The sequence below is a fragment of the Balaenoptera borealis genome (genome assembly GCF_965194805.1).
Source record: "Balaenoptera borealis genome assembly, chromosome: 1".
NCBI lineage: Eukaryota > Metazoa > Chordata > Mammalia > Artiodactyla > Balaenopteridae > Balaenoptera > Balaenoptera borealis.
The window spans coordinates 60,499,041-60,523,463 of NC_138860.1; the positions used below are offsets into that span (position 1 = coordinate 60,499,041).

Sequence of the window (24,423 nt, forward strand, 5' to 3'; positions counted from 1 at the left end):
AGAAGTTGGAATCCTAACCCACAACATCAAAGTATATGGCAGGTGTTCTACATACATACGCTTTAGAATTACAGGTAGGGCATGCTATCTTGATTACCTGTCTTCTTATAGGAGTTTAGATATTTACTAAGCATGAAATTGTATAAGAAATTCAGAATTTATGTTTTTTGCAATATCTTTATATCTTTAATTCTATAAATTTAATTCTAGCATTGGGGCGTTATATAGAGAATATAAAGCTAATTAATATCTCACACTCTTTAAGCTCTCCCACCCCCCCCTTTCTAATATATTTGACATACCTGTAAAATATTTCTTAGAGTGGTCTGGATTTCTAAATTTTGGCTTGATAGTCCTCTGGCTTGACTGGTTAACTCATACATCATGTCATCAAATAATCTCACAGTCTGTGAAAGCAAAGCAGGTCATAAATAGTAGTAACAGAAGTCACTAAAAAAGGAAAGGCATATCTTCAAAGAAATAAATTAGATTTGATTTTGCATTATTAACAGCCACGGGATATTGTCTAGTGTAACAACTGTACCTAATAAAGTTAACAAAATATATATTTTGTATAGTGTTTCTATAGTATTTCTATTTTTGTATACTATTTTTCTACAATAGAATCTCCTTAAAATAAAAAAGCCTCCAACAAAAATTGATTTGTCTTCCACTTCTGTGATTTGAATCTACTTAATAACATCCATAAAAAAAGATCAAAGTTCATTTTTTGGTGATGTAACAAAAGTGCTACTCTTACACTTAAATAAATAAAAGATGATGATCTTAACCAATCAACATCCATGTGAACATTTACAAGGATATTTTCTGGTAGTGGTAATGAATTTGTGCTGAATTACCTATTCACTTGTTTTCTAACCAGTTCCCCTTTCTGACCAACTCAAAATACTATTCCTGGGTTAGAGACATAGTACGTGACCTCAGAACTAAGTGTTTTTGTCTGTGAAACATTAGCCAACCTAAGATCTTAATACTCTAAACAAGTTAAATGGCCTGAACACTACACTACAAGAATAACCACAGTCAGCAGCACACTGTAATTAAAGAGGGCGCTGCTTCCCATAAGCCTGTTAACACTCAACATCTTGTTTTCATCTATATAATAGCTGGACCTTTTTTGGCGGTCAACAACAAATTTTAAGAAACTTTTTAGATAGAGAACAATCGAGTGAATATGAGTAAAAGGAGTTCTGATAATTATTTGTTTCAAAGCTAAACTTAGAAATCCATTCCAGTAAGAGATAAGTTATCATAAAAAAATGTTTCATTTTGTCACCAAAGTATGTTTAGTTCCCACAATTAAAAAAAAAAGTTATGACTCTGCTTTTCAGAGAAAAGTTATACCACATATATCTAAAAGGTAACAATGCAGTTGGTGAATCTGATATTTTAAGTTACTTGATTTTACCAATCTTCCAGCCATTTTTATTCTAAGGCTTCTTTAATAAATGTTGGCTCCATTTTTCCATACAATGAAATTTAACAGTTATTAATAAATTCTACAGAGAAGATAAAGAGACTTAACTAACTTCATCATCCATCCCAATTTTCAATGAATAGCTTTAAAATACAAGAGTATTTAAAACCAACTACAAATAATGTAAATTCAATTAGTAAAGGATCCATACTCTCTGAAAATGTTTTTTTAATTACCTAATAATCATACTAACACCATCATATTCTCATATGAGATCTACTTTTAACTATTTTATTTGTATTTCAAATATGTGATACATTGGGAATTCCCTGGCAGTCCAGTGGTTACGACTTAGCACTTTCACCACTGTGGGCCCGGGTTCAGTCTCTGGTCAGGGAACTAAGATCCCACAAGCCTCACGGCGCAGCCAAAAAAAAAAAAGTGATACATTAAGAAATTAAGAACAAATGGTCTAAAACTGAGGCCAGATCTTAACAGCCTTTATAACAAGTAAATTGATTAAGATAATAATAGTACTATACCTTTGGCAGCACTTGTGAAAAGAAAGTCTGTTCCAATGTCAGGTGGTTCATATGAGGTAAAAACATTTCTACAATAATTTTCAGAATTTCTATAAAGGAAAATAGTAACATATTTTGTAGCAATATTAAGTCATGTCAGCCAACAAAGATCACTACCCTTTCCCAGATTCGAGCATATTAAGTACTAGCAATCAAAAGCTTTGTACAATTTCAAAATGCCATATTCTATGTAGAGAAACTATTAACAATTAAACAACCTGAAAAACTAGAAAAATTTTAAAAAACAAAACAAAACAATGTATGTGTCCAGCAACTGAACATCAGTTAATGGATGTGGGTACATCTACTGAATAGGATCTGCTATCATTAAAATGATTGTTAGAGATTGTTTAAAACCATGACAAAATGTCCACAATACATTAAGCTAAAATGAAAAAACTTCCAAATAGTGTAATTCCAATCTTAATATATATAAACATGTATATACAAAGAATAACAGATAGGCTGGCAGGAATATATAGAATCAAGATGAGAATGTCCTATGCCAAAATCTTAAATATGTCAGATTAATGATTGTTTTATTATCTTTTCTGTTTTTCTCCATGTTACAAATTTTCTATAATGAATATGTACAACTCTCATACACAGGATAAAAAGTAACTGTTCCTTAAAAAAATCAGACCCCACAGGCAGCACACAGATTCAAGATTATGAACAAATATTCCACAACCAAGTGAAATGTAAATAGAAAACTCAAAATATATGAGTAAACTCTGCAGGATAGTCCTAACTCTCTACCTCTCCTTCTAGCTAAATAAATAAATTACGTCAAGTAAGATTAATGAAGACAGATGAAGAAAGTCAACTTTTCCAAATGACAAATCTGTCATGCCTAAACAATCAGCCTTTTGTAACTTAGAAAGTATTTTCTAATTGACACTAATATGTGAAGAGGCTGAAAGTTATTAAGTAGACTGCAAATTATGTTTTATATTAGTCTAACCAGTTTAACAACTAACATTTAAAATTTACAATGTGCTTATACACACATTATCAAACAGAACACTTTTGGTATCTATCCAAAATGGAATTTAAAACTTTAAGTACTGTAATTTGAAGTAATTTGGTCATTTTAAGTAACTGAAGATTACAAAGGCTGTAACGCTACAATAGGAAGAATAAACTTAAAGGGAATACGAAACTGGGATATGTGGGACTCAGGCCTTAAAGACATCAAAGTAACCGTACAATTAAGATAATTTTACTTACGAATATGCTCAATCCAACTGTCAGAATGCTGATACATAGAGTAAAAAAATTAAGGAAGATACTAGTATTACAGTAGTAAGATATTCACTACTGAGAACAGATTTTAAAAGGACCCTTCTTGAAGCTTAAGCAATGATCAGTAAGAGATTGAAATTAGACTCAAATTACTGGCTTAATTTTGCTGTAAAAAATATAATGTTTACTAGGTATAATGAAATATAATGAAAATACTTTAAGGAAATGTCTTCAAAATTGCTCAGGGATAAACTTATCTTTTCAAACTATGTGTACTTATGACTTACTTCTGACAGATGAGAAACAGTCTATAATAATCCATGGGTTTCTGGTTTCTGAAACAGAAATTTCTTCCTCCTCAGCACTTCTACAGTACTTTATTTGCACCTGTCTTAAGTCACTGATCACCTCCTATCTTCTTTTCATGTTACTAGCATATCTATCTTACCACCTTATCAGACAGAAACTCTTCTGCACATAGAAGCTTACAAATGTCATAATAAATTATGCTATGTTCATTACAAATGTTAATCACATTATAAACTATACACTTTTATACCATTCAGAATAATTGTTAGAAATGTTTTCCTGTAAAAATAATATACGAATTATTAAAGTATGTGTCAATAAGAAAAATGAATAAGCCATAACTCCGTCACAGTAATACAGGAATTGATTCTTTTTCTGAAATCTTACTTTGCATATACATATCTTACAGCAGCAATCAAAATGAGATATAGTCATTAACTCATTTTAGTTCAGTAGGGTAGAATTTGCCTCGTGGATAAATTTCAGTAAAGGTCAAAAAAATTCTAGCCTCTTCCAAAATTAAACATAAGTTATGATTATGCAGACATGCACGTAAAGACTGGAAAATAAGGGACTTCCCTGGCAGTCCAGTGGTTCAGACTCCGCGCTTCCACTGCAGGGGGCACAAGTTTGATCCCTGTCAGGGGACTAAGATCCCGCAGGCCGAGCGGTGCGGCCCCCCACCCCCAAAAAAAGACTGGAAAATAACGTGTGAAATGCAAAACATGAAAATAATTACGTTTGGGTGATGGAGTTACTGAAAATTTCTTTCATTTGTTGAAAAAGTGTTGAAGTAAAACCAAAAGCTGAAAAAAAAGTTATCTAATGAGATTTTCAGGCAGTTTTAAAACCTGACAATATTTTTTAGCCCTTCACTGAATGCTTACTATGTGCCAGGCACTATTCTAGGTGCTGGAGAAAACAAAATTCCTGCCTTTATGAACCTTACAGTATAGCGAGGAAAAGTAAAAAGGAAACAAAGTAAACAAGATAATTTCTATTAAGGTTACTTCTGCTCTTTAGAAAACTGAACAGGGCAATGAGATAAGTATTACAGACTGGGTTTGGGAGAACCACCTAAGACTGAGGACGCTGAAAATGGCTTGCTGACGTGACATCTGAGCTGAGACCTGAATAATGAGATGGACAAAAGGCTGAGAGAAGAACAAACTACGCTGAAGGATCAGCAAAAATGAAGATCCTGAGGCAGGTGAGCTTCATGTATTTGTGGACACAATGTAGTGAGCTAATAAGTAAGCGAGGAAAAGGCTTAGACCATGAGGAGCCTTGAAGGTAAAAGTTTAGATTTTCTTCCTAATTTGTTAAGAAGCCACTGGGGTGGAGGGAGTGGTTTAAAAAGGAAATAACATATTTTTCACTGTGAACTTTTTTTGGAGAATGGATTATAAGAGGACATGAGTAGAAGCAAGGGAGCTATTAACAATAGTTCAGGTGAGAGGTTATGGAAGTCTGAAAGAGTGGTAGCAACCAGGATGGAGATAAGCTTTCGGATTCAAGATACAGTCTGAGGTCAGAAACAAAAGGACTTGCTGATTGGATGTGAGAGAGAGAGAGAGGACTGAAGGTTTTGGCTTGTAAAACCGTTTATTTAGATGACGAAGACTGGGGGAAGAACAGGTTTGGGTTCTTTTGAATTTTAAGTTTGAGATGCAAAACCAGGTGGGAATGTTGACTTTTTTTTTTTTTTTTTTTTTGATGTAAATAAACAAGCTTGGGACTTCCCTGGTGGTGCAGTGGTTAAGAATCCACCTGCCAATGCAGGGGACACAGGTTCGAGCCCCAGTCCGGGAAGATCCCACACGCCGCGGAGCAACGAAGCCCGTGCGCCACAACTACTGAGCCTGAGGCTCTAGAGCCCGCGAGCCACAACTACTGAAGCCTGCACGCCTAGAGCCCGTGCTCCACAAGAGAAGCCACTGCAATGAGAAGCGTGCGCACCGCAACGAAGAGTAGCCCCCGCTCGCGGCAACTAGAGAAAGCCCATGTGCAACGAAGACCAAACGCAGCCAAAACTAAATAAATAAATATATAAAAAATAAAAAAATAAAAATAAACAAGCTTTACTTTCAATTACTGAAATCCCCCTATAAGCTTGACAAGAAAAAGAGGAACCGTGTTTCTTATCTTTGTTCCCCCCGAAGCCTAACACTCTGCCTGGTACATATAATATTCTGTACCTAGTAAAATTTTTTGAGGAGGAGGATGGCTATTTGCTACCGAAATCAAAAATCCTTGAGGACAGCAGTTCCATATCTACTCGATAACTAAGAAAGCGCTTTGGTACCTAAGTGGGACTTTGCCAATGCCCAGGTGAATGATTTCTACGTGACCGTAATATTTAAATTTGGCTTCAGCTGTAAAAAAAATTATTTTTGCAGTGTTAAGACTCTCTCAAGTGAAGGTCCTTTTTTTTCGTTTGAGCGTAGTTTTATGTGCTCAAAGCTGTTAAAAAAAAAAAAAAATTACCCCTTAACATGAAGGGCTAGGACTCCAGATACACTTAAACCAAAAAGGGATTCGACTACTAAATGGCCTGCATCTGGACAACGGAGACATTAAGTACCTCACACCCAGCAGATGAAAGCCAATTAGCAAAGGAAGCAACTCCTTCTCACCAGCGATAAACCGAAAGAGGTTCAAAAAGGGGAGGGGAAGAACATTTGCATTTACTGAACATCTTACAGACTTGGCACCGTGTCAGAACTACGTCCTTTAATTTGATTCTCAAAATAGTGAGGAAGGTATTCATTTTCACCACCCATTTTAGAGATGAGAGCTCAGAGTACCTCGCTCTCTCTACTTCATCCAGTCAGCTCACCTTACAGCTCAAGCCTGAGTACTTGCCTGCCCCCGCTCCCCCCGCCCCATGGAAAAGTATTCACGCTTAACCACGTACAGAGCAACTCAAAGGCCCAGAGGAATGGCAGAAAACGCCACATCCACTGCCAAAACCACTGGCAGAACATCTCTGCGAGCCCTTCGGATGCCAAAGCCAGGCATGCCTTCGGTCCCGGCACCCACGGCTCTCGCTCGCCCTTCCTTCCCTCGCTTACTCATCTCGCTCATCAACAGAGAAAGGAGAGGGTTGAAGCCGCAGGAACCCAACACGGCCCGGCAGCGGGTGTGATGAGACAGGAGAGAAGATTGGAGACAGGCCCCACACCCCTCTCTAGGTGGAAGTGACAATGAAGGATATAAGGAGACGAGGCAGGACAGATGGCAGTTCCCGGCGGCATAGCTCCTCCGGCCAGCTACTTAATTCTTCCAGGGGAACCGCGCTCGCCGGGACAGCGCGTTCCTGAGACATGCTGTCGCCCAAGACCAAAGCTTCGAAACACTCCCGCCAGAGCCAAGACCGGAAACTCCCACCGTCCCGGCAGGCCTTGCGAGCCAAAACCATAGAGAGGAAGGGCGCCGCTTTCCTTAGTGAGCCCGGGCCCCACACGACTGGGCATAAAAGCCGGGCTTGTCTGGCCCGCGGAGGACTCGACTCACTGGTGCGCGCTTTCAGTCCGGAGGGTCTGGCCGGAGTACTCGGGAGCTGGGAACCTGCCGGGGGGCTAGCGTCCCCAGGTCTGGATCGCTGTAACGTTGCTTTGACACGCTTTGGGGGAGGTGAGTGCCGGAAGTCCCCAGATTTGCTACACTCCGTCCCTTGGGGCTTTGAGGTGGCACATCTGGTGTCGGGTTTGACCTGGGACCTACAGCCAGAAATGACTCCAAGTCCCGCGGTGAAGTGGGATAGAAACAGGCGCCTTCCTACTCATTTAATGTGTTGACCCTACTCTGTACATCCTATGTAATGGGGATAAAGACCCACCTGCCAGAATTGTTGTGCAAATTGAAGTAGACGGTATATTTTAAGTGTCTAGCACAGTAGATACAGAGAAGAGTCTCTTTATTAACTTGCTTCCATTTTCTACGGACCTCCCCGCACAGTTCAGTGCCCTTATTCTGTGTCAAGCTAATCTTTACTAATTACTCCACAGTTACCTCACTCACTCCCAGTACACTTAGGGCTGCTGGTCTCCGCGAAATGTTTGTAGTGAGGTCATCTGAATGAATTTACACACATCAGAGCATACCTGTTCCTGTTTTTAAAGGGATGCTCATTTATCAAAATACAATCTTGAAGTCCTGTCACTTGAAACGGTAACAGACTGAAGAGATTCTGGCAGTTTAGGAGGTTAATATGTTTGGGCAGGGTCGTGACAGATGAAACACACTAAATAGCTAGGCTTGTCATTTCCTGCCTGAGAATTTTGGACTTTACGTTATTTCTAGTTGTTGCTGCTGCTGTTATTTTGTTTGTTTTTACGGTTTATTCTCTTCTCCAGCTTTTGAAACCTGAAGGGTGTGTGTGTTTCCAAGTCTCCTTTATCTCCCTGTCCCTCCACCGCTTTCATAGAAAAGGCAGCTGCTGGGGGTGGAGCGGGGGACTGTTTAATATTACATTTACATAAAATGTGTCATTTTGCTTTTTAATAACAATTTTCCTTTTTTTTTTTCTCCAGAGCTAAATTGAAAAAAGAGCAAAGACCTCTTAAAAGTCATTTGTAAATATCTCTGAATATTTGTAACTGTGTATAAGCAGCTAAAAAGAAATGGACCTCCAGCAAAACTAACAGAATAATTGAAAGCAGGTTTACGTGTGTGTCATCAGTTCTATCCAGAAGTTGAAGAATCTTCGTTTGAGTTTAACGATTGTGTTCATTTTATGAGAGAATGACTTTTCAATTTAATTTCACTATAGAAGACCATCTGGAAGATGAATTAACATCCCTTGGAGACGGAGCCTTGGCCCTAGATTCCTCAAAAGAGTCTTCAGTCTCAGAAAGACAAAAAGGTACACATAGAGACAAAAAATGTTCTACAGAACAGTTTGACCTGCTTCAGGATCATTTGTGGGAACATAAGTCAGCAGGAAATGCAGGTCCCTCTCAAGACACAGACAGGTCACTCGATGCAGCTAACAGTTCAAGTAGCTTGGAGCCACATGAAAAACAGCCCTGCTTGAGAGTTGCCAAAGAGCATGCTATGCCTAAAGATTTAAAGAAAGTGTTAGAAAATAAAGTCATAGAAACATTACCAGGTCTCCAGCATATGAACATATCAGTAGTGAAAACCACCTTGTTGAAAGAGAACTTCCCTGGAGAAAACATCATTTCAAAAAGCTTTTCTTCTCACTCTGATCTGATTACAGGTGTTTATGAAGGAGGCTTAAAAATCTGGGAATGTACCTTTGACCTCCTGGCATATTTTACAAAGGCCAAAGTGAAATTTGCTGGGAAAAAAGTGTTGGATCTTGGTTGTGGATCAGGGTTGCTGGGTATAATGGCGTTCAAGGGAGGCGCCAAAGAAATTCATTTTCAAGATTATAACAGTGTGGTGATTGATGAAGTAACCTTACCTAATGTCGTGGCTAACTCCACTTCGGAAGATGAAGAAAATGATGTAAACGAACCAGATGTGAAAAGGTGCAGGAAATCAAAAGTAGCACAAGAACTATGTAAATTCCGGTTCTTTTCTGGGGAGTGGTCAGAGTTTTGTAAGCTTTTACTAAGCAGTGAAAAACTTTTTGAAAAATATGATCTCATTCTTACCTCAGAAACCATTTACAATCCAGATTATTACGGTCCTTTGCACCAAACATTCCTTAGATTGTTAGATAAAAATGGACGGGTGCTTTTGGCCAGCAAAGCACATTATTTTGGTGTGGGTGGAGGTACTCATCTCTTTCAGAAGTTTGTTGAAGAAAGGAATGTATTTGAGATGAGAACACTCGAAATAATTGATGAAGGACTAAAGAGATTCCTAATTGAGATGAATTTTAAGTACCCCAGTTAATGCCCACTGAGTGTCCTAAGTGAAATAAACAAAATAACCAAAACCTTATTTTGAATGTTTCATTTCTGCTTTGCTATTATTTTTTTCTGAAATTATGGTGTTTGTTTAGTTTTGTTTATCCAAATAAGAGACCAACTATATTAGCGACATTGTACTTGCTAGGTGAGACTGAAAAAATAGTGTTCCTCAGTATTTGAAAAGATCTCCTAGGAAATCATTTTGTGGGAAAGTTTTCTGTTCTCCACTTTCATTCTATTTGACCTTTCTACCACCTTTGACATATAAATTTGTTCCCAGGAAAATCTGCCATTTCTTACCTCAAGTTTGAATTTCTTCCCTGTCTTTGTCAGTTTCTGTTCACATGAAGTGCCTGATCGATCACCATGCTGTTAATTCTAAAGACATACATATGCATCACTAAATCATTGTGAATCTAAATATTAGATTGAAGGCCTTGGGCAACTAGGAAGAAGTTTTTGTTTTGTTTTATTTTTATATTCATTTATCTTGTATAATAAGAATTAGAATGCTGAGCAGTTGAATTCAACATTAAGATGGAGGAAATAAGGGGAATCATGATAGAGAATATAAAGGTGGTACAGAAAACTTACAGTGCTTTTAGCCCTTTTTAGCCAAGGAAGTAGGAGACGCTAGGGTCTTGGTAGGAGGAAAAAGAATAGGAAACAGAATTCCAGATTCTGGGGAGTAAAGACTCTTCACTAGTTAAGTAGGGCAAAGAAGGGGAGAAAAAGTATTTTGATTCTAATGCAAAAATGTTCACACTTAACATATCTAAAATTGGGGTCCACCTTACTGTCTAATAATTATTGTACAACTGGCAGTATTTTTTTCTTTCTTGGAGGTACCTAAAATAATGGTACGACTTGGATTCAATGAAATGTGATATTTACTGGACATCTGTTAACTAGGCACTTTGTATATATCTTGCTTAATATTTATAACCTCATAAATTATATATCATCCCCATTTTAATAATGATCATAATAGCTAACAGTTTTCAGCATTTACTTTATGCAGGGTAGAAGAGATTTACATATACTAACATATAATATTCATAATAGCCCTGAATTAGGTTATCATTACTATCTCGATTTTTAAAGAAATTGAGGGACTTCCCTGGTGGTGCAATGGTTAAAAATCCACCTGCCAATGCAGGGGACATGGGTTCGAGCCCTGGTCCGGGAAGATCCCACATGCTGCAGAGCAACTAAGCCCATGCGCCACAAGTACTGAGCTTATGCTCTAGAGCCCGTGCGCCACAACTACTGAAGCCCACGTGCCTAGAGCCCATGCTCCGCAACAAGAGAAGCCCCCGCTCGCCGCAACTAGACCACGTACAGCAACGAAGACCCAACGCAGTCAAAAATAAATAAATTAATTAACTAAAAAAAAAAAAAAAGAAATTGAGACTCAAGAAAGTAAGTAATTTGATCCCAATCACATTCCTCACATTCAGAATCAGAATCTGAACTGAAATCTTTTTAAAAGCTTCACTCTTCACCACCCCAATAGTCTTACAATGCCTATTTTTCATCACATATATTTCTTAGCACCCTTTTATTATTCCGAAATGAAAGTCATTGTTAAAGAAACTTATTTACACACATCATTAAAAATTATATGTACTGTACGTAAATCCCTAATGCATATATATCATATATGTGTGTGTATGTATATATATATATATATATATATATATATATATATAAACTATAATATGAAGAAAGTCATTTATAATCAAATAATTTGTATTCCATCAGGTAAATGCACAGGTGTAGCTGCTGAGAGGACATGTAGTAGTCAGATGCTTGTACCTAGGATACTGTTAACTGCAAATATCACAGCTACAATTCCAGACCCACCTACTAGATAAGGTAGAATAGGCCCTGACAGCAGGTTTGGCTAATTGAGGATGTACAAAGCATTAGATAGAGTCCCATAACAATAGTCAGCATCAGTAATTTCGAGACAAACAGGTATCTCTCAGTTCTCCATGACGAATTAGATACCCAAAGAGGTGTCATCTAGGAGGCCTCTCCAGGAGTAGAAGAGACACAGGCCCTGAACAGGAGGGGGGGGGTCCAGTGAAAACAGCAGGAGTCAAAGCAGAAGCCCAGTCCTAGGAACTAGATAATCCTGGGCATTAAAGATAATTCTGGAGGTGACAGCCGAACAGGGACACATCTACCCAAGATAGCTGGCAGCAAAAGAGACTTGAGATAAAATTATGGATATAAATCCAGGAGAGGGATGCATAGTGCACTTTCTCATGTAAATAGCTTAATCATTTAAAGAGGCATATATGTTAAGACAATGAGCTTTGGAGTCCAATACCTGGGTTAAAATTCAGTTTCCCCAACTGCAAAATGGGGTTTATAGTAATATCTCCCTAACAGAATTCTTTTAAAGAATAATAGTTAATATTGGAAACCTTTCAGGGAGTTTGGAGTTTTAGAGCATGAGTCACCCATTCTCCTTGCACTGGTGCCTTACAATAAATGCTGCATTTTCCTTCACTACAAAAAAAAAAAAAAAAAAAAAAAAAAGGTAGTATTGAGCACTTATCATGGTTCCTTCCACATGGTTCCTATGTATAAATGGAAATTATTATGTTCATGAATTCTCATAATATTTTTCATCCTGTCACCCTGTTTTCGCAATCAAATAGGAAGCCTTGTTCACGTTTCTTAAAAATTGGGTTTGTGACTTTACAGTTTACAAATCCCAGTTCAGAACTTGGAGAAACAAATAGATTCCAGAACTTTCACTGCCCAAGGCCAACCCCCGTTCTCTCCCTCCACAACCCTCCCCAAACTTCACCTTGCAGTTTCCAAGTTGTCTTTTTTGGATGCTTTGGCATTGCAGAGCATTAAGGATGAAGAAGAATGCATCTTGCAAATTTTTTTCTAAAAACTCATTCACATGTAGCCTGTGTTCTGCCTTTAAACTCCCCGTTTGTCAGATGTGCCTGTACCCTTAGTTCCATTTCCACTGCCCCACAGAGGCTCTCTGCCTGTAGTTCAGAAACTGGGGATGTCTCCACGCGGACCTGGAGCTGACACACTTCCTTTGTCAAATGCAGTTGCCAATGACGCATGTGCTGTACTGTCCTCAGGGGAGATGGGGTCTGATGGGGTCAGCTGCTCATCTAGAGGAGAAAATATGCCTTCACTTTTCAGTACCCTCCATAGTGTTTTATTCAGGTTTTATTATAGCTTAATACATAGCTATTTGAAAAAAAAGAAATAGCAACTAAACTATGTGACAACATAAACTTGATTCTTTGCCTACACCTCAGCTAGAATTTCCTGAACTTCTCATACTGTGTTGTGGTGGCACTGAGCTTGCTGATATTAAGTGTTTTCTATGGGTGAAAATACACATTCAAAATCACCATCATGACTTGGGTGCAGCCCAGCAGAGAAAGCTCTCTGTGCCATAAAAGAATACTTTTTTGCAGCCCTGGGATGCAGCTTCTAGTCAACCAGGTTGGTTGGGGGAAGCTACAGTACCCTTATCACCGTTAGATAGTCTCTCACAATTCCGATTGCTGTTTTCTTAAGGAATTAAAAGTGAACTCAGATAACCCTTAAAAGTAGCTTCATCATCTATACAGGAAGTTGTCAAAGTGCTTTTTCAGGAGAAGGATTAATACTCTGTTTGAAAGAGACAGTAAAAATTACAATAATAACAAGCAACTTAGTAACCTAAAGATTACTAAAGAAAGTATTGTAAAGGAAGTGTGTCAGCTCCTGGTCTGCATGGAGACCTCAGCCTCCCCAGTTTATGAGCTACGGGCAGAGAGCCTCTGTGGGGCAAGGGAAATGGAACTAAGGGTACAGGCACATCCGAGAAACGGGAAGTTTAAAGGCAGAACATAGCCTGCATGTGACTGAATTTTAGCAACACATTTACAAGATGCATTCTTCTTCATCCTTAATGCTCTGCAATGCCAAAGCAACCAAAAAGGACAACTCTTACCCCTTACACAACAGGATAAGTGGCCGAGAAGGTTATGATCTTCAAAAAATACACTGAAGGGAATGCTACTGCTATCTTTTTCTGTGGTGTATACTGATGGGATGGAAAAAGTCGATGTGAAGGTTTGCTTTTGGCGGTATGTATCATAAGCTTTTGCAGTAGAATCAGATGTACTCATTGTCACAGAACCCCCAGTGCGTCGGCCATGCTGCTGCTGGACTGTGGTGCCTTTGTGCAAAGAAAAAGACACTCTGCCCTCCAGACAGACACAGCTTCAGGTTAGAGAACAGGATGGGGCAGGTAGAACAGGGCTGTTTTCAGCTCCATTTGCCCCCTCAGCACTTCTTAGTAGCCCTGTGCCTTAGCCTCACAAACTTCCACAACTTTCTGACTGATAAAATATTGAAAAATGGGCAATAAACTGATGAACACCAGAGGATCATGTAAAACATCCACTAAATCCAGGAAGTGGAGGCTGTCAGAGACGGTGCTTTTCTTTTCTCTTCTCACGGTGATTTACAGTCTCTCTGTCAGGAGCAACCAGCACAGTTCTATGGAGTAAGGTCTTAGGGATCTTATTTTACAGCAGGTGAACTCAGAAGGAATGTTTGAACTGGGGTATGAGCTACAGAGACAAGAATTCCCACGTAACCTCCCCCTGCACGCTGGACACTGCCGCGGACGTTATCAACATGAGTACTGGAAGCAGATGCCTCAGAGACCTGTCCCTAGCACCCCATCCAGGAGTCTCAGAGGCCTTTGGCTGCCCTAGTTGCACAGTAGCAGCTGCACAGTTCTGAAAGCCTCCTAACATATCTAGTTAGCCACATAGCACGAGGGTAGCTCTAGCAATTTTCTCAGCTTATTCTGAAATTCAACAGGTCAGTGAGGTTCAACTCCTGGTCCCAATGTAATGAACAACGATCATTCAACCAGCCCAGTCATCTTTCAGATCTGAGGCTACAGAGAACTCAGTGCCTCAGAACCTGTTGACAACAAACCCACCCACCCTAAGAAAATTATTTAGTCAAAGAGGTAAATAGAAAAATTTATCATCCTCATTCTATTAATGGAAATCTGAGGTAGGAAAGGTCAAGACTTGACCACATTCTTTATGTGTGTCTATAATGTCATAGAACTCAAAATTCTTCTAGATCTTTGCTGTTCTGGGCTAAATTATTTCTGGTGAATTTTTATAAACTTGACTCTGAACTTGTTTTAGATAGCATGAAAAAGAGTGTTTGGGGTGCATTTTTTAGAGGAGACTTTGTGTGAAAGGGTAGAATAAAGCCCTAGAAAAACACACCAGTCAGTCACTGGCACACCATATTCTCATTAACTTATCTCTATGCCAGCTTTGTTATTAACATTGCTTTCCTACCTTCTGTGTTTAAAGAATCTTCAGAGGGAGCTACATTTTCAGTGATTTGCTTTTCTTCTCTGAGCTTTCCACAAATTGAATTCTGCTTCCTGTTTGCTTTGCTGTTTTCAAGCTTCTCCAAGATTTTTACAATAAGAACCAAAAAGGTTCTCTCTTCTAAGGAAAATACCTCAGAAAAACATTTTCTCGGAAGAGTGGCCCACATGTTTCTAATGTGGAGACATTTTAGTACCTTTAACAGGAAATGTGTTCCGGCCTTTATTTTAAACGTTAAATGTTTTAATGTTTAATTTATTTTAAATATTTTTCATTTTCTCAGAGTAGGAAAAATATCTTATTCTGTACTTAATATCTAATTCTCTTCCCAAAACACTTCAGAAACTCTTCTGTCCTGTCTCCTATAATCCTATAATTCAGCATAAAGAGAAATAACTTTAGAGTCAAAATCATTAGACATTTTTATGTCTCTGATAATTTTAGTTTCCTAACATCTATTACTATCATATTGACATTTTACCCAATTCCTTAATAATAAAGGACAAAGCCAGATGTCAGAGGCTGAATGTAAATTGCTCTACCCATAATTGGTCTAAAGAGGCATCTTAGTTAAATTTATTCCTAGATATGTTATTCTTTTTGATGCAATTGTGAGTGGGATTGTTTTCTTAATTTCTCTTTCTGACAGTTCATTGTTAATCTAAAAAAGACAAACAAGTAAACAAAACAAAACTCATAGATACAGAGAACAAATTGCCAGAGGGGAAGGGGGTTGGGGTGAAGGGGATCAAGTGGTACAAACTTCCAGTTATAAAATAAATAAGTCATGGGGAGGTAATGTACAGCATGGTGATTATAGTCAATAATATTGCATTTCAAATCTGAAAGTTGCTAAGAAAATAAATCTCATAAGTTCTCATCACAAGAAAAAAATTTTGTAACCTTGTGTGGTGACAGATAGTAGCTAGACTTATTGTGGTGATCATTTCAACATATATACAAATATCGAGTCATTAGGTTTTACATCTGAAACTTATATAATGTTGTATGTCAGTAATATTTCAATTAAAAAAAAAGTCACCTTGTATGATCCCACTGTTTGGTCACACATAAACATGCACGTGAAGTTTTTACCTCTCAGGAGTATTGTAGTAATAGGAAGAATTGAGACCCCCGCTAGGAGCCACTTCCTAGGTGCCAATCCATTCATGTTTAATCTTGTCCAATACTTAACAAATCAAACAGAATTCTGCTCTATTCTAAAGCCCAAATGCATTCTCTTGCCAACAAGAATTCATCAAGTACTTACTGTATGTAGAAAAGACTATTTCCATCTTTAATAATTTCTCTCAAAGACATGTAATACTTATAAGAAAAGTTTACTCTTGGGTTCTTTGGTAATCAAACACACTTCCAGTTACCCCCCCCTTTCTCCTGGATCTTTATAGAAATGGTGTGATGAGTCAACAAGTCCCCAATTATATTGGACTTCTGTGTGCCCCCTTTACTGTGACTTGTGCATTTCCTTTGTTAATCAAGAGGCTTTGTCAAATTTAATTTATGAAGGGTCAGAGATTAACTAATGGGAAACAGAACAATAGATAACTGATAGGATTCAAGCCTCAGAAGAAGAGAGATGTATGAAAGCAACACAAACAAAGTTGGGAAGGTAAGAGGGAAAGGAGAGAAATGAAGAATGATAGAGAGACATATATGGAATTATATCAATTAAAATTTAGAGCACTAGAAAGAGTCTGGGGAAAGGTAAGATGTTGGAGCCCAAGGAAAAAGACCAATCAGGGAGTCAAGAGATTTCCTGGAATTTGCACAATAGTTGAACCTTTAAACAAGTGACTAGAAGTGGGACTGCTGGTGACTCACAGCGGAGAAGACACTGAAGGAACTGGGTCATGTGACTAGGGTAAGAGGCCAAGGAGAAGCATTTTATGGCAGCCCAAGTGACCTGGCTGTACCCCTAGCATTTCATCCCAGGTGGAGATTTGGTTTATGGGGCAACACTGCTGAGCTTCAAACCTAGAATAACCATACATCCTAGTTTACCTGAGACAGTCCCAGGTCCATACCTGTTGTCCCAGTGTCCCATCTAGTTTAACATTCTAGCATTCTCAAACCTCTGCTGATTTGGATGATAATTGTATGGTTAGCCATTTATACCAATTTGGTAGCACTATCCTTAACCTTACAATTTTGTGGAATAAGTCACAATCGAAAAAAAAATCACTCATTAAATCAGTATTAACTTCCAAGTTCAGTCTTTTAAAAAACCTACACCCAAGAATCAAGAAAAATGCCCCTCTTCCCATCATATGTCAGACACTGAGCTTGACAACAGGATGTAAAGATAAAATGATACATTCTGTGTTTTTAGGGAGCTTCCAATCTGGGGTAGATATAGTAACACAACTAGGGAACCTCTTGTGCGAATGTCACACATACTGTGCGGGTTTCTGACAGGGTTGTCCTTTCAAGCTCTAGATTAAGACCATTTGCCTGTAATGGGGTGTATAAGGGAGAAAGTGGATGGGGAAGAGGATAGGTGGATATTTCCTAGTGTCAATCATCTGATGGTGACTTAGTAGATTTTCAGATAGAAACAGAAGTTGAAAGATTGGTCACAGAGCTAGGAAATCCTGCCTTTCTTTTTTTTTAATCTTACCTTCAAAAATTGAGACAGTGCTGCAGGGACACGTGGCCTCTTCCAAGTGGAGGCAAGAAAAGGGAGACCATAGGCTAAAGATGAGTAACCTAGATCTCATAAGGGGAATGTGGGGTGAGTACGACCTCCCTTCCTAATTAAGAGTTTCCCCATTGCCAATCCTAAAGGCTAGGGGTTTTACTTCATTAGAGGAAGTTACTAGTTTCCTTACATAAATATGCAAACAAACAGTTAACATGCAAGAGGACAGCAGCAATACTAGCAGTCACCCTTGAGCCAGGGCTAACACACAGGAGAAATTCCTTTGGGCCTGTGAGGGAAGACTTCTCAGAAGAGATAACACTTGATCTCAGACTCAAATGTAAGTAGATTTTTTTATCAGATTGCTAGAGGAATGGGGCTGGGAGGGCAGAAGGACTGGTCTGTGAAAAAGCACTGAACGCTGAGAATATGTTAATTCTTTGACTCATTGAATATTTACTGAGCACCTACTATCTGGCAAGCACATTTCTAGGTGCTGCGGGAGGTGGGTAGGGGGAGATTCTGGATTTCTAACAAGCTCAGGCGCTGCTGCTGCTAGACTATGGCTGGCACCATAGTGAAGCAAAGCTCCAAATCATGGCGCTACATGACCTCAGTCAGATGTGAAGCTGACTCATGGTAACAGGTAAAAGCTTCTTCTTGTTTTGTTTTTAATTTATTTATTTTTGGCTGCGTCGGGTCTTCATTGCTGCGCGAGGGCTTTCTCTAGTTGCGGCGAGCAGGGGCTACTCTTCATTGCGGTGCGCAGGCTTCTCATTGCGGTGGCTTCTCTTGTTGCGGAGCACGGGCTCTAGGTGCATGGGCTTCGGTAGTTGTGGCAGGCAGGCTCAGTACTTGTGGCTCGCGGGCTCTAGAGCACAGGCTCAGTAGTTGTGGCACACGGGCTTAGTTGCTCCACAGCATGTGGGATCTTCCTGGACCAGGGCTCAAACCTGTCTCCCATGCATTGGCAGGCGGATTCTTAACCACTGCGCCACCAGGGAAGCCCCAGGTAAAGGCTTTTAAATTCAATGCTTTTCCTGTTAAAATTTGCCATCAATTATATTTCTTCAGAACTTCATCTTACCAATCTAAATTACATGTTCTATGGGCACATTACAAATTGGCATTCTTTTAAAATAAGCTAATACAGTTTACTACTGTAGTTTTAAATTGTGTTGAGAAAAAAATATTTTAGAGAGTGGGTTTTTTTTTTTAAAAACCTACACCCAAGATTCAAGGAAAATGTCGCCCTTCCTACCTGTTAAGCCTGTAATAGACCTCTGAGCATAAGTCCTTGGATTTTACTTACCACACATAATGATCAATCTGTGAAGATGTGTTTATTTCGTTCGTACATCCATAAAATTCTCAGGGAAAGCAATAGAAACCTTACAGGCCTGAATATTTCTTGGGGGCATCTTCATACCAGTGTTGTGACTTTCTGTTGTTTCTTAATCACTAAGCACATCTCAGAGCCAGCAGCACACAGCAAAGACACACATACAAGGAAGCAGCAGGTAGCATGGTGTTGTGGGAAGGCCACTGGAATAGAAGTCAGACAGACCTGAGTCCTGGACCTGACCCTTGCCCTGAGTAATTGTGAGCATGCCCTTCAGCAAATGACCAAAATCTCTCTAATATCTCCTCTTCAGTAAAATGTTGGGTATTTGTTCTGTTTATCCCCACTGAGCTCTGAGTTTCAAATGTAATATTGTACATTAAAGTTTCATATAAACATGTGACATTAGTCTTATTTGAAACCACTGTTCTTGATTCATGTTTCATTTTCATACCCGAATTTGGCTAAAACAAACTTTTCTAGAGCTGCCACTGCCATTATTTAGTTAATTGCTTCCTTTGTTTTTCTCTCTAATCAAGGATTTCCCCCATTCACCCAATGCTAATTTGACCAATCCTAGTCCATTCAACCCATACCACCAGATAATAGTTTTCATAGCACACCTGATTAAAATCTTCTCGTCTCTCCCCTCATTAAAATCTTTAATAGGTTCCCATTTTCAAAGACTGTGGTCTCCAAAGTGGGTATATAAGACCCCTCATTGTAAGGAGAAAGGAAGAAAATATTAGACCATACATTTGCATTCATTTTTTTAAAATCTAAAACATAAGAAAGAAATTAATTCTTGATTTATCTCCTATGGCATAAAACACACCAGGAGTTCACCATAATGTCGTAATACTCTGTCAACATAACTGTTTCTGTCTTTATTTACATTATCTCAGAACCATAAGGACCATGTGTATGGAAAAGAGGACTCAGGATGTCTTCATAGAGAAGTGGTAAAATTGGGGTCACCATAAAAGACTTTCTGGGGGAAATTTTGAGAACTTACTTTGGTAGCCCTGATTATTCCAAGGGCAACCTCCCCCTACCAGACTTCTGGAGAAAGGCCTAAGTGCCTGAGAAATGGGTCAGTATTTTATTACATCACTCCTTTACTCAAAAACTTTCAGCAACTCTTTATTATCTCAAGGGTGAAGTTCAAATCTCTTAGTCTACATTCAAGACTCTCCTTAATTTAGCCAAAACTACCATTTGCATCGTGTCTCTAGAACACTGCTATAACTATTTCTCCTAAAGCAATCTTTCATTATCAAAGGTTACTTACCCCATTACGACTACCTGGGCTTCCTTCTCTCTCTCTTTATAAAAATTTTATTTCTTCTTTCAGTTTCATTGAGATATAATTAACGTACAGCATAGTATAAGTTTAAGGTGTACAGCATAATGACTTGACTTACATACTTTTAGAAATGATTACCACAAGTTTAGTTAACATCCATCATCTCATATAAATATGGAAAAAAAGAAAGAAAAAAGTATTTTTTTTCCTCATGTTGAGAACTTTTAGGATTTGCTCTCTTAGCAACTTTTCAATATCCCATAGAGCAGTGTTAACTATAACCATCATGTCATACATTACATCCCCAGTACTTATTTATCTTATCTTCCAGGTAGGTATAAACTGGAAGTTTGTAACTTTTGACCACCTTCATCCAATTCTCCCACCCGCCCCACCACCCCTACCTCTGGCAACCACAAATCTGATCTCTTTTTCTATTAGGTTTTTTTTAAGATTCCACATATAAGTGAGATCATACAGTATTTGTCTCTCTCTGCCTGACTTACTTTACTTAGTATAATGCCTTCATAGTTTATCTATGTTGTCTCAAATGGCAGGATTTCCTTTCTTTTTCCTGGCTGTGTAGTATTCCAGTGTGTGTGTGTGTGTGTGTGTGTGTGTGTGTGTGTGTGTGTGTGTGTGTGCATGTGCGCATGTGTGTACCACATTTTCTTTATTCATTCATCTATTGATGGACACTTAGATTGTCTCTCTCCTTGGGATCCCTTTGAAAATACAATTACATTAGAACAATAATACTTTCATGTAAATTATTTTATCAAATCACTTTTTTTTCTGTAAAGGTGAGATTCAGTGACCACAATACTTCTGGTGCCTATGGAAAGAGAAGACACACACAAAAAAAGGGAAAGGGGACTCCAAAGATTAATTTTGCTTGCATGACAGTTTCTCCAGTAGTTGCTCTGAGAAAAGGAACCCATTTGCAAATGAAAAACTCTTATTTTCCGTTCAAGCTATTTCCTATTAGTTATCACCATGGTATATAAATCTGTCCATTGTCAGTTTGCTGAATGTACAGCAATTCCCCAGAGGCTAGTCAACCCTTGGTAAGTTTATGGATTTGACAATTTCAGGAACAAAGGGTGGAAAAGTAAGATACAGCAAGCCAAGAGGTTGGGGGAAACAGCTAACACCCTTTGTCTTACCATATTAGTCACTGAGGACTATTGTCTGATTGCTATGGAAAATGTCTTAGAACAAATCTTGTTTGAGAATTATCTGTCCATCGTCTAGACTAGTCAAGTATATCAACGATTTTCTTGTTACTGACAGAGTTTTGGAAACAGTTAATCCTAAGGACCCTGGTGAACCTTGGGACTTTCCAAATGGGACTTCCAGATTTTTATCCTGAACAGGAAACAACTTTGCAAGATATTAACCACAACCAATGAAACACCAAAACTTTTCCACCAGAAACATGTTAATATCAATGTTCACTTTTTGAAATTCTAAGCAAATAATTGCATCCAATTTTTCCCCTCCTAGCTCACTACACTATAGGCACACTGAACTTCTTTTTGTTCCTTGAGCAGGCCAAGCTTGCTCCCACCTCAGGGCATTTGCACTTACTATTCACTCTAAATGTCTGTCGCACATCTTTGCACACCTAGCTTCTTGATATCCTTTGGGTCTCAGTTCAAATGTGGTCACCTTCTCAGAGAGACCTATTCTAACTATCCAAAGATAAGTAGCTTTCCTTCCCTCACCTTCTCATTGTCCATAGCCTTGTTTTATATTCTTCACAATAGATATCATTGCCTGAAATCACCTTGTTCAATTGTATGTTTACTTATTTGTTGTCTTCCTCTCCCTCTTCAGAATGTCAGTTTCGTGAGATCTGGGACTTTATCTGTCCTATTCACGGCTATATCCTCAGTGTGCTTAGGAGGGTGCCTGCACATAAAAGGCTCTCAATCAATATTTGTTGAACAACTGACTGAAACTCTTCAGCTGCTGCCTATGGCATTTAGGATTAGGTTCAGGGTACTTCACAGGGTTTACAAGCTGGTCCCTGCTTCCTTATCTAGTCTTATCTTTCACTACCCAGATTCTCCGAACTCTTCTTGACTTTGACCATATACTGTCAACTATCCACCAATTCTGGACTTTCACGTATGTTGTTCTCTTTCCTTGGATGCTCCTCCCCCTCTATATTCATCTTTGCCTGACTCATTTCTACTTACCTTTTAACTCTTGGCTTAGAGTTCATTTCCTTGGTGATGGTGGTTGATAATCTTGCCAAACTGCTTCCTATTCAGACCAGAAAGCTTGGAGTCCTCATTTAGAAAGTTCAGAGGTCTCCTTGTCTTCTTGGAATTGAATGTTTCCATAAATGTCAATAACAAGAAAAATGTTGATAGGTTTGACTGAGACAATGATGTGACAATTCTTTCTTTCTTTTTTATAAATTTATTTATTTTTGGCTGTGTTGGGTCTTTGTTGCTGCGCGTGGGCTTTCTCTAGTTGTGGCGAGTGGGGGCTACTCTTTGTTGTGGTGCATGGGCTTCTCATTGCGGTGGCTTCTCTTGTTGTGGAGCACGGGATCTGGGCACATGGGCTTTGGTAGTTGTGGCAGGTGGGCTCAGTAGTTGTGGCTCGCAGGCTCTAGAGCACAGGCTCAGTAGTTGTGGCGCACGGGCTTAGTTGCTCCGCAGCATGTGGGATCTTCCTGGACCAGGGCTCGAACCCGTGTCCCCTGCATTGGCAGGCAGATCCTTAACCACTGCACCACCAGGGAAGCCCGTTGTAACAATTCTTAATGAAGGCTTGTTTTAAATAGTCTGTTACCATAGCAATCAGAAAATAGTTGTAGTGACTAATATAGTAATAAAAGTTTTGAAGGTTAGGTTGAGCAAGATGTTTCCTGTGCAAATTGATGGGTTTCAATTCCTTACCCCTCTGCCCTTGGGCCCCTTTGCTGTTCACTGCATGTTTTCTAAGGAGTGGTCGTTTTCAGGAATTGGTCTTTAATTACCAAGTTTCATGAGCGTATTTCTAAGTCAAAGTCAGACATACGATTAATTTAAACCAGGAAATATCCTTGAACTTAAGAATGGGACATCTCTTCAGGGAAGACAACTGAGGAGGAAAAAACAAGCAAATATCATCATATATACCAGTGCACTCTAATCTTACAAGTATCTTCAACTTCCAGACTGGATTGTTTCCCCTGCTCTGTTCATTAATACTTCTATCACAAAACTTACTACACTATAATTATTTTTCTACTTGTCAGTTAGCAGATAAAATCTCAAACATGTCTGTAATCTACTTAAAGGCAGTAATCTTATTCTGACTTGGAATTTAATACATACTTGTTGAATGTATGGGTTATTGAATGAAAATTGAAACTAAACAGGTCAACATGGAATATCATAAGATCATCTATAGGTAAATGTGAATTAAAGAGTCAGAAGAATGTCCCGAAGCTCAGAATAGGTAAAAATCACTGTGGGCAGAAGTAGTCAAGGGAGGCTTTGTAGGAGGTGGGATAAGAAAATGGCTTTGGAGGTTGAATACAGTTGAGTAACCCAGATGGAGAAAGGACACTACTCTAGAAACAGTCAGTGGCAGAGCAAACTTAAGCAAGAGGCACAGGGCCAGTGAGTGGACAAGTACTGCAGTGGAATGAGGGCCATGAAATCAGCTTGAGGTCTGCTTAGGGAGAGCTCTGATGTCCAGGCTAAGGGGTCAGAGCCTTTTACCCATAGATAGTGGGAAAATGTTAAAAATCTTTAACCGTACAAGTAATATACTGCAAATTCAATTTAAGGTAAATTTATCTTGTCATGGAATGCAGGGTGTATTGGAAGGAGGAGGAACTGGAGGTAAAGAAACTAGCTGGGAGTCTCATGTAGTAGTAGTAAGGGGAAGGCTTAGATTAGGCAAGTGGCTTGGAAAAAAGTATTCAGAGGAGAAGGATAGCCACCAATGGTGGTGATGCAACACATTAGGGAGGAGATGGTCCATAAGTCCTTTCCTTAAAAGAGTAAATGTGCTGGACTTCTGGTGCTTTTGTGGACTCCCCTCCCTATATTCTTGATACACACCAAGTCTCAACGCCCTTCATCAATTCTAAATCAAGACTCTAAAATTCTTAAGATTAGGAATTTCCTCCCTTCCTCCCTCCCTTCCTTCTTTCCTTCCTTCTTTCTTTCCTTCCAGCAACTTTACAGAAGAATAGCTATATGACAAACTGAATATTTTAATTTAAAGTCTGCAACTTGGTGAGTTTT

The 24,423-nt window shown here is 38.9% G+C and overlaps 3 protein-coding genes across 6 annotated transcripts in view; 2 read left to right on the forward strand and 1 right to left on the reverse strand.

Moving 5' to 3' along the window:
- Positions 1 to 6,994, reverse strand: part of FIRRM (FIGNL1 interacting regulator of recombination and mitosis) — a gene marked incomplete at its 5' end in the record, with an annotated part of 43,538 nt that extends 36,544 nt beyond the window's left edge. Inside the window, 4 exons of one of the 2 annotated variants that reach the window (XM_082382658.1) lie at positions 303 to 407; positions 1,981 to 2,069; positions 3,250 to 3,289; positions 6,791 to 6,994. In XM_082382658.1, the coding sequence (XP_082238784.1) occupies positions 303 to 407; positions 1,981 to 2,069; positions 3,250 to 3,289; positions 6,791 to 6,994 (438 nt within the window). Of the gene's footprint in view, positions 1 to 302; positions 408 to 1,980; positions 2,070 to 3,249; positions 3,290 to 4,312; positions 6,747 to 6,790 lie in introns of those variants that run through there. The other variant, XM_082382659.1, reaches the window with a different exon arrangement.
- The window catches only part of SELL (selectin L), a 126,536-nt gene that overhangs the window by 21,798 nt on the left and 80,315 nt on the right, over positions 1 to 24,423 (forward strand). The window lies entirely within an intron of this gene.
- Positions 7,068 to 13,121, forward strand: METTL18 (methyltransferase 18, RPL3 N3(tau)-histidine). Of its 3 annotated transcripts, none has more exons than XM_082394955.1 (2): positions 7,068 to 7,091; positions 8,109 to 13,121. In XM_082394955.1, exon 2 carries the CDS (start codon positions 8,320 to 8,322, stop codon positions 9,439 to 9,441), a length of 1,122 nt encoding a protein of 373 aa, XP_082251081.1. In that variant the 5' UTR covers positions 7,068 to 7,091; positions 8,109 to 8,319; the 3' UTR covers positions 9,442 to 13,121. The 3 variants fall into 3 exon arrangements, with proteins under 3 accessions (XP_082251081.1, XP_082251079.1, XP_082251080.1); XM_082394953.1 differs by having other exon boundaries at positions 7,070 to 7,209; XM_082394954.1 differs by having other exon boundaries at positions 7,079 to 7,167.

Bases quoted from the DNA above. Each gene is read 5' to 3' on its own strand.
- METTL18 (XM_082394955.1), top strand. From the start codon at position 8,320: ATGACTTTTCAATTTAATTTCACTATAGAAGACCATCTGGAAGATGAA.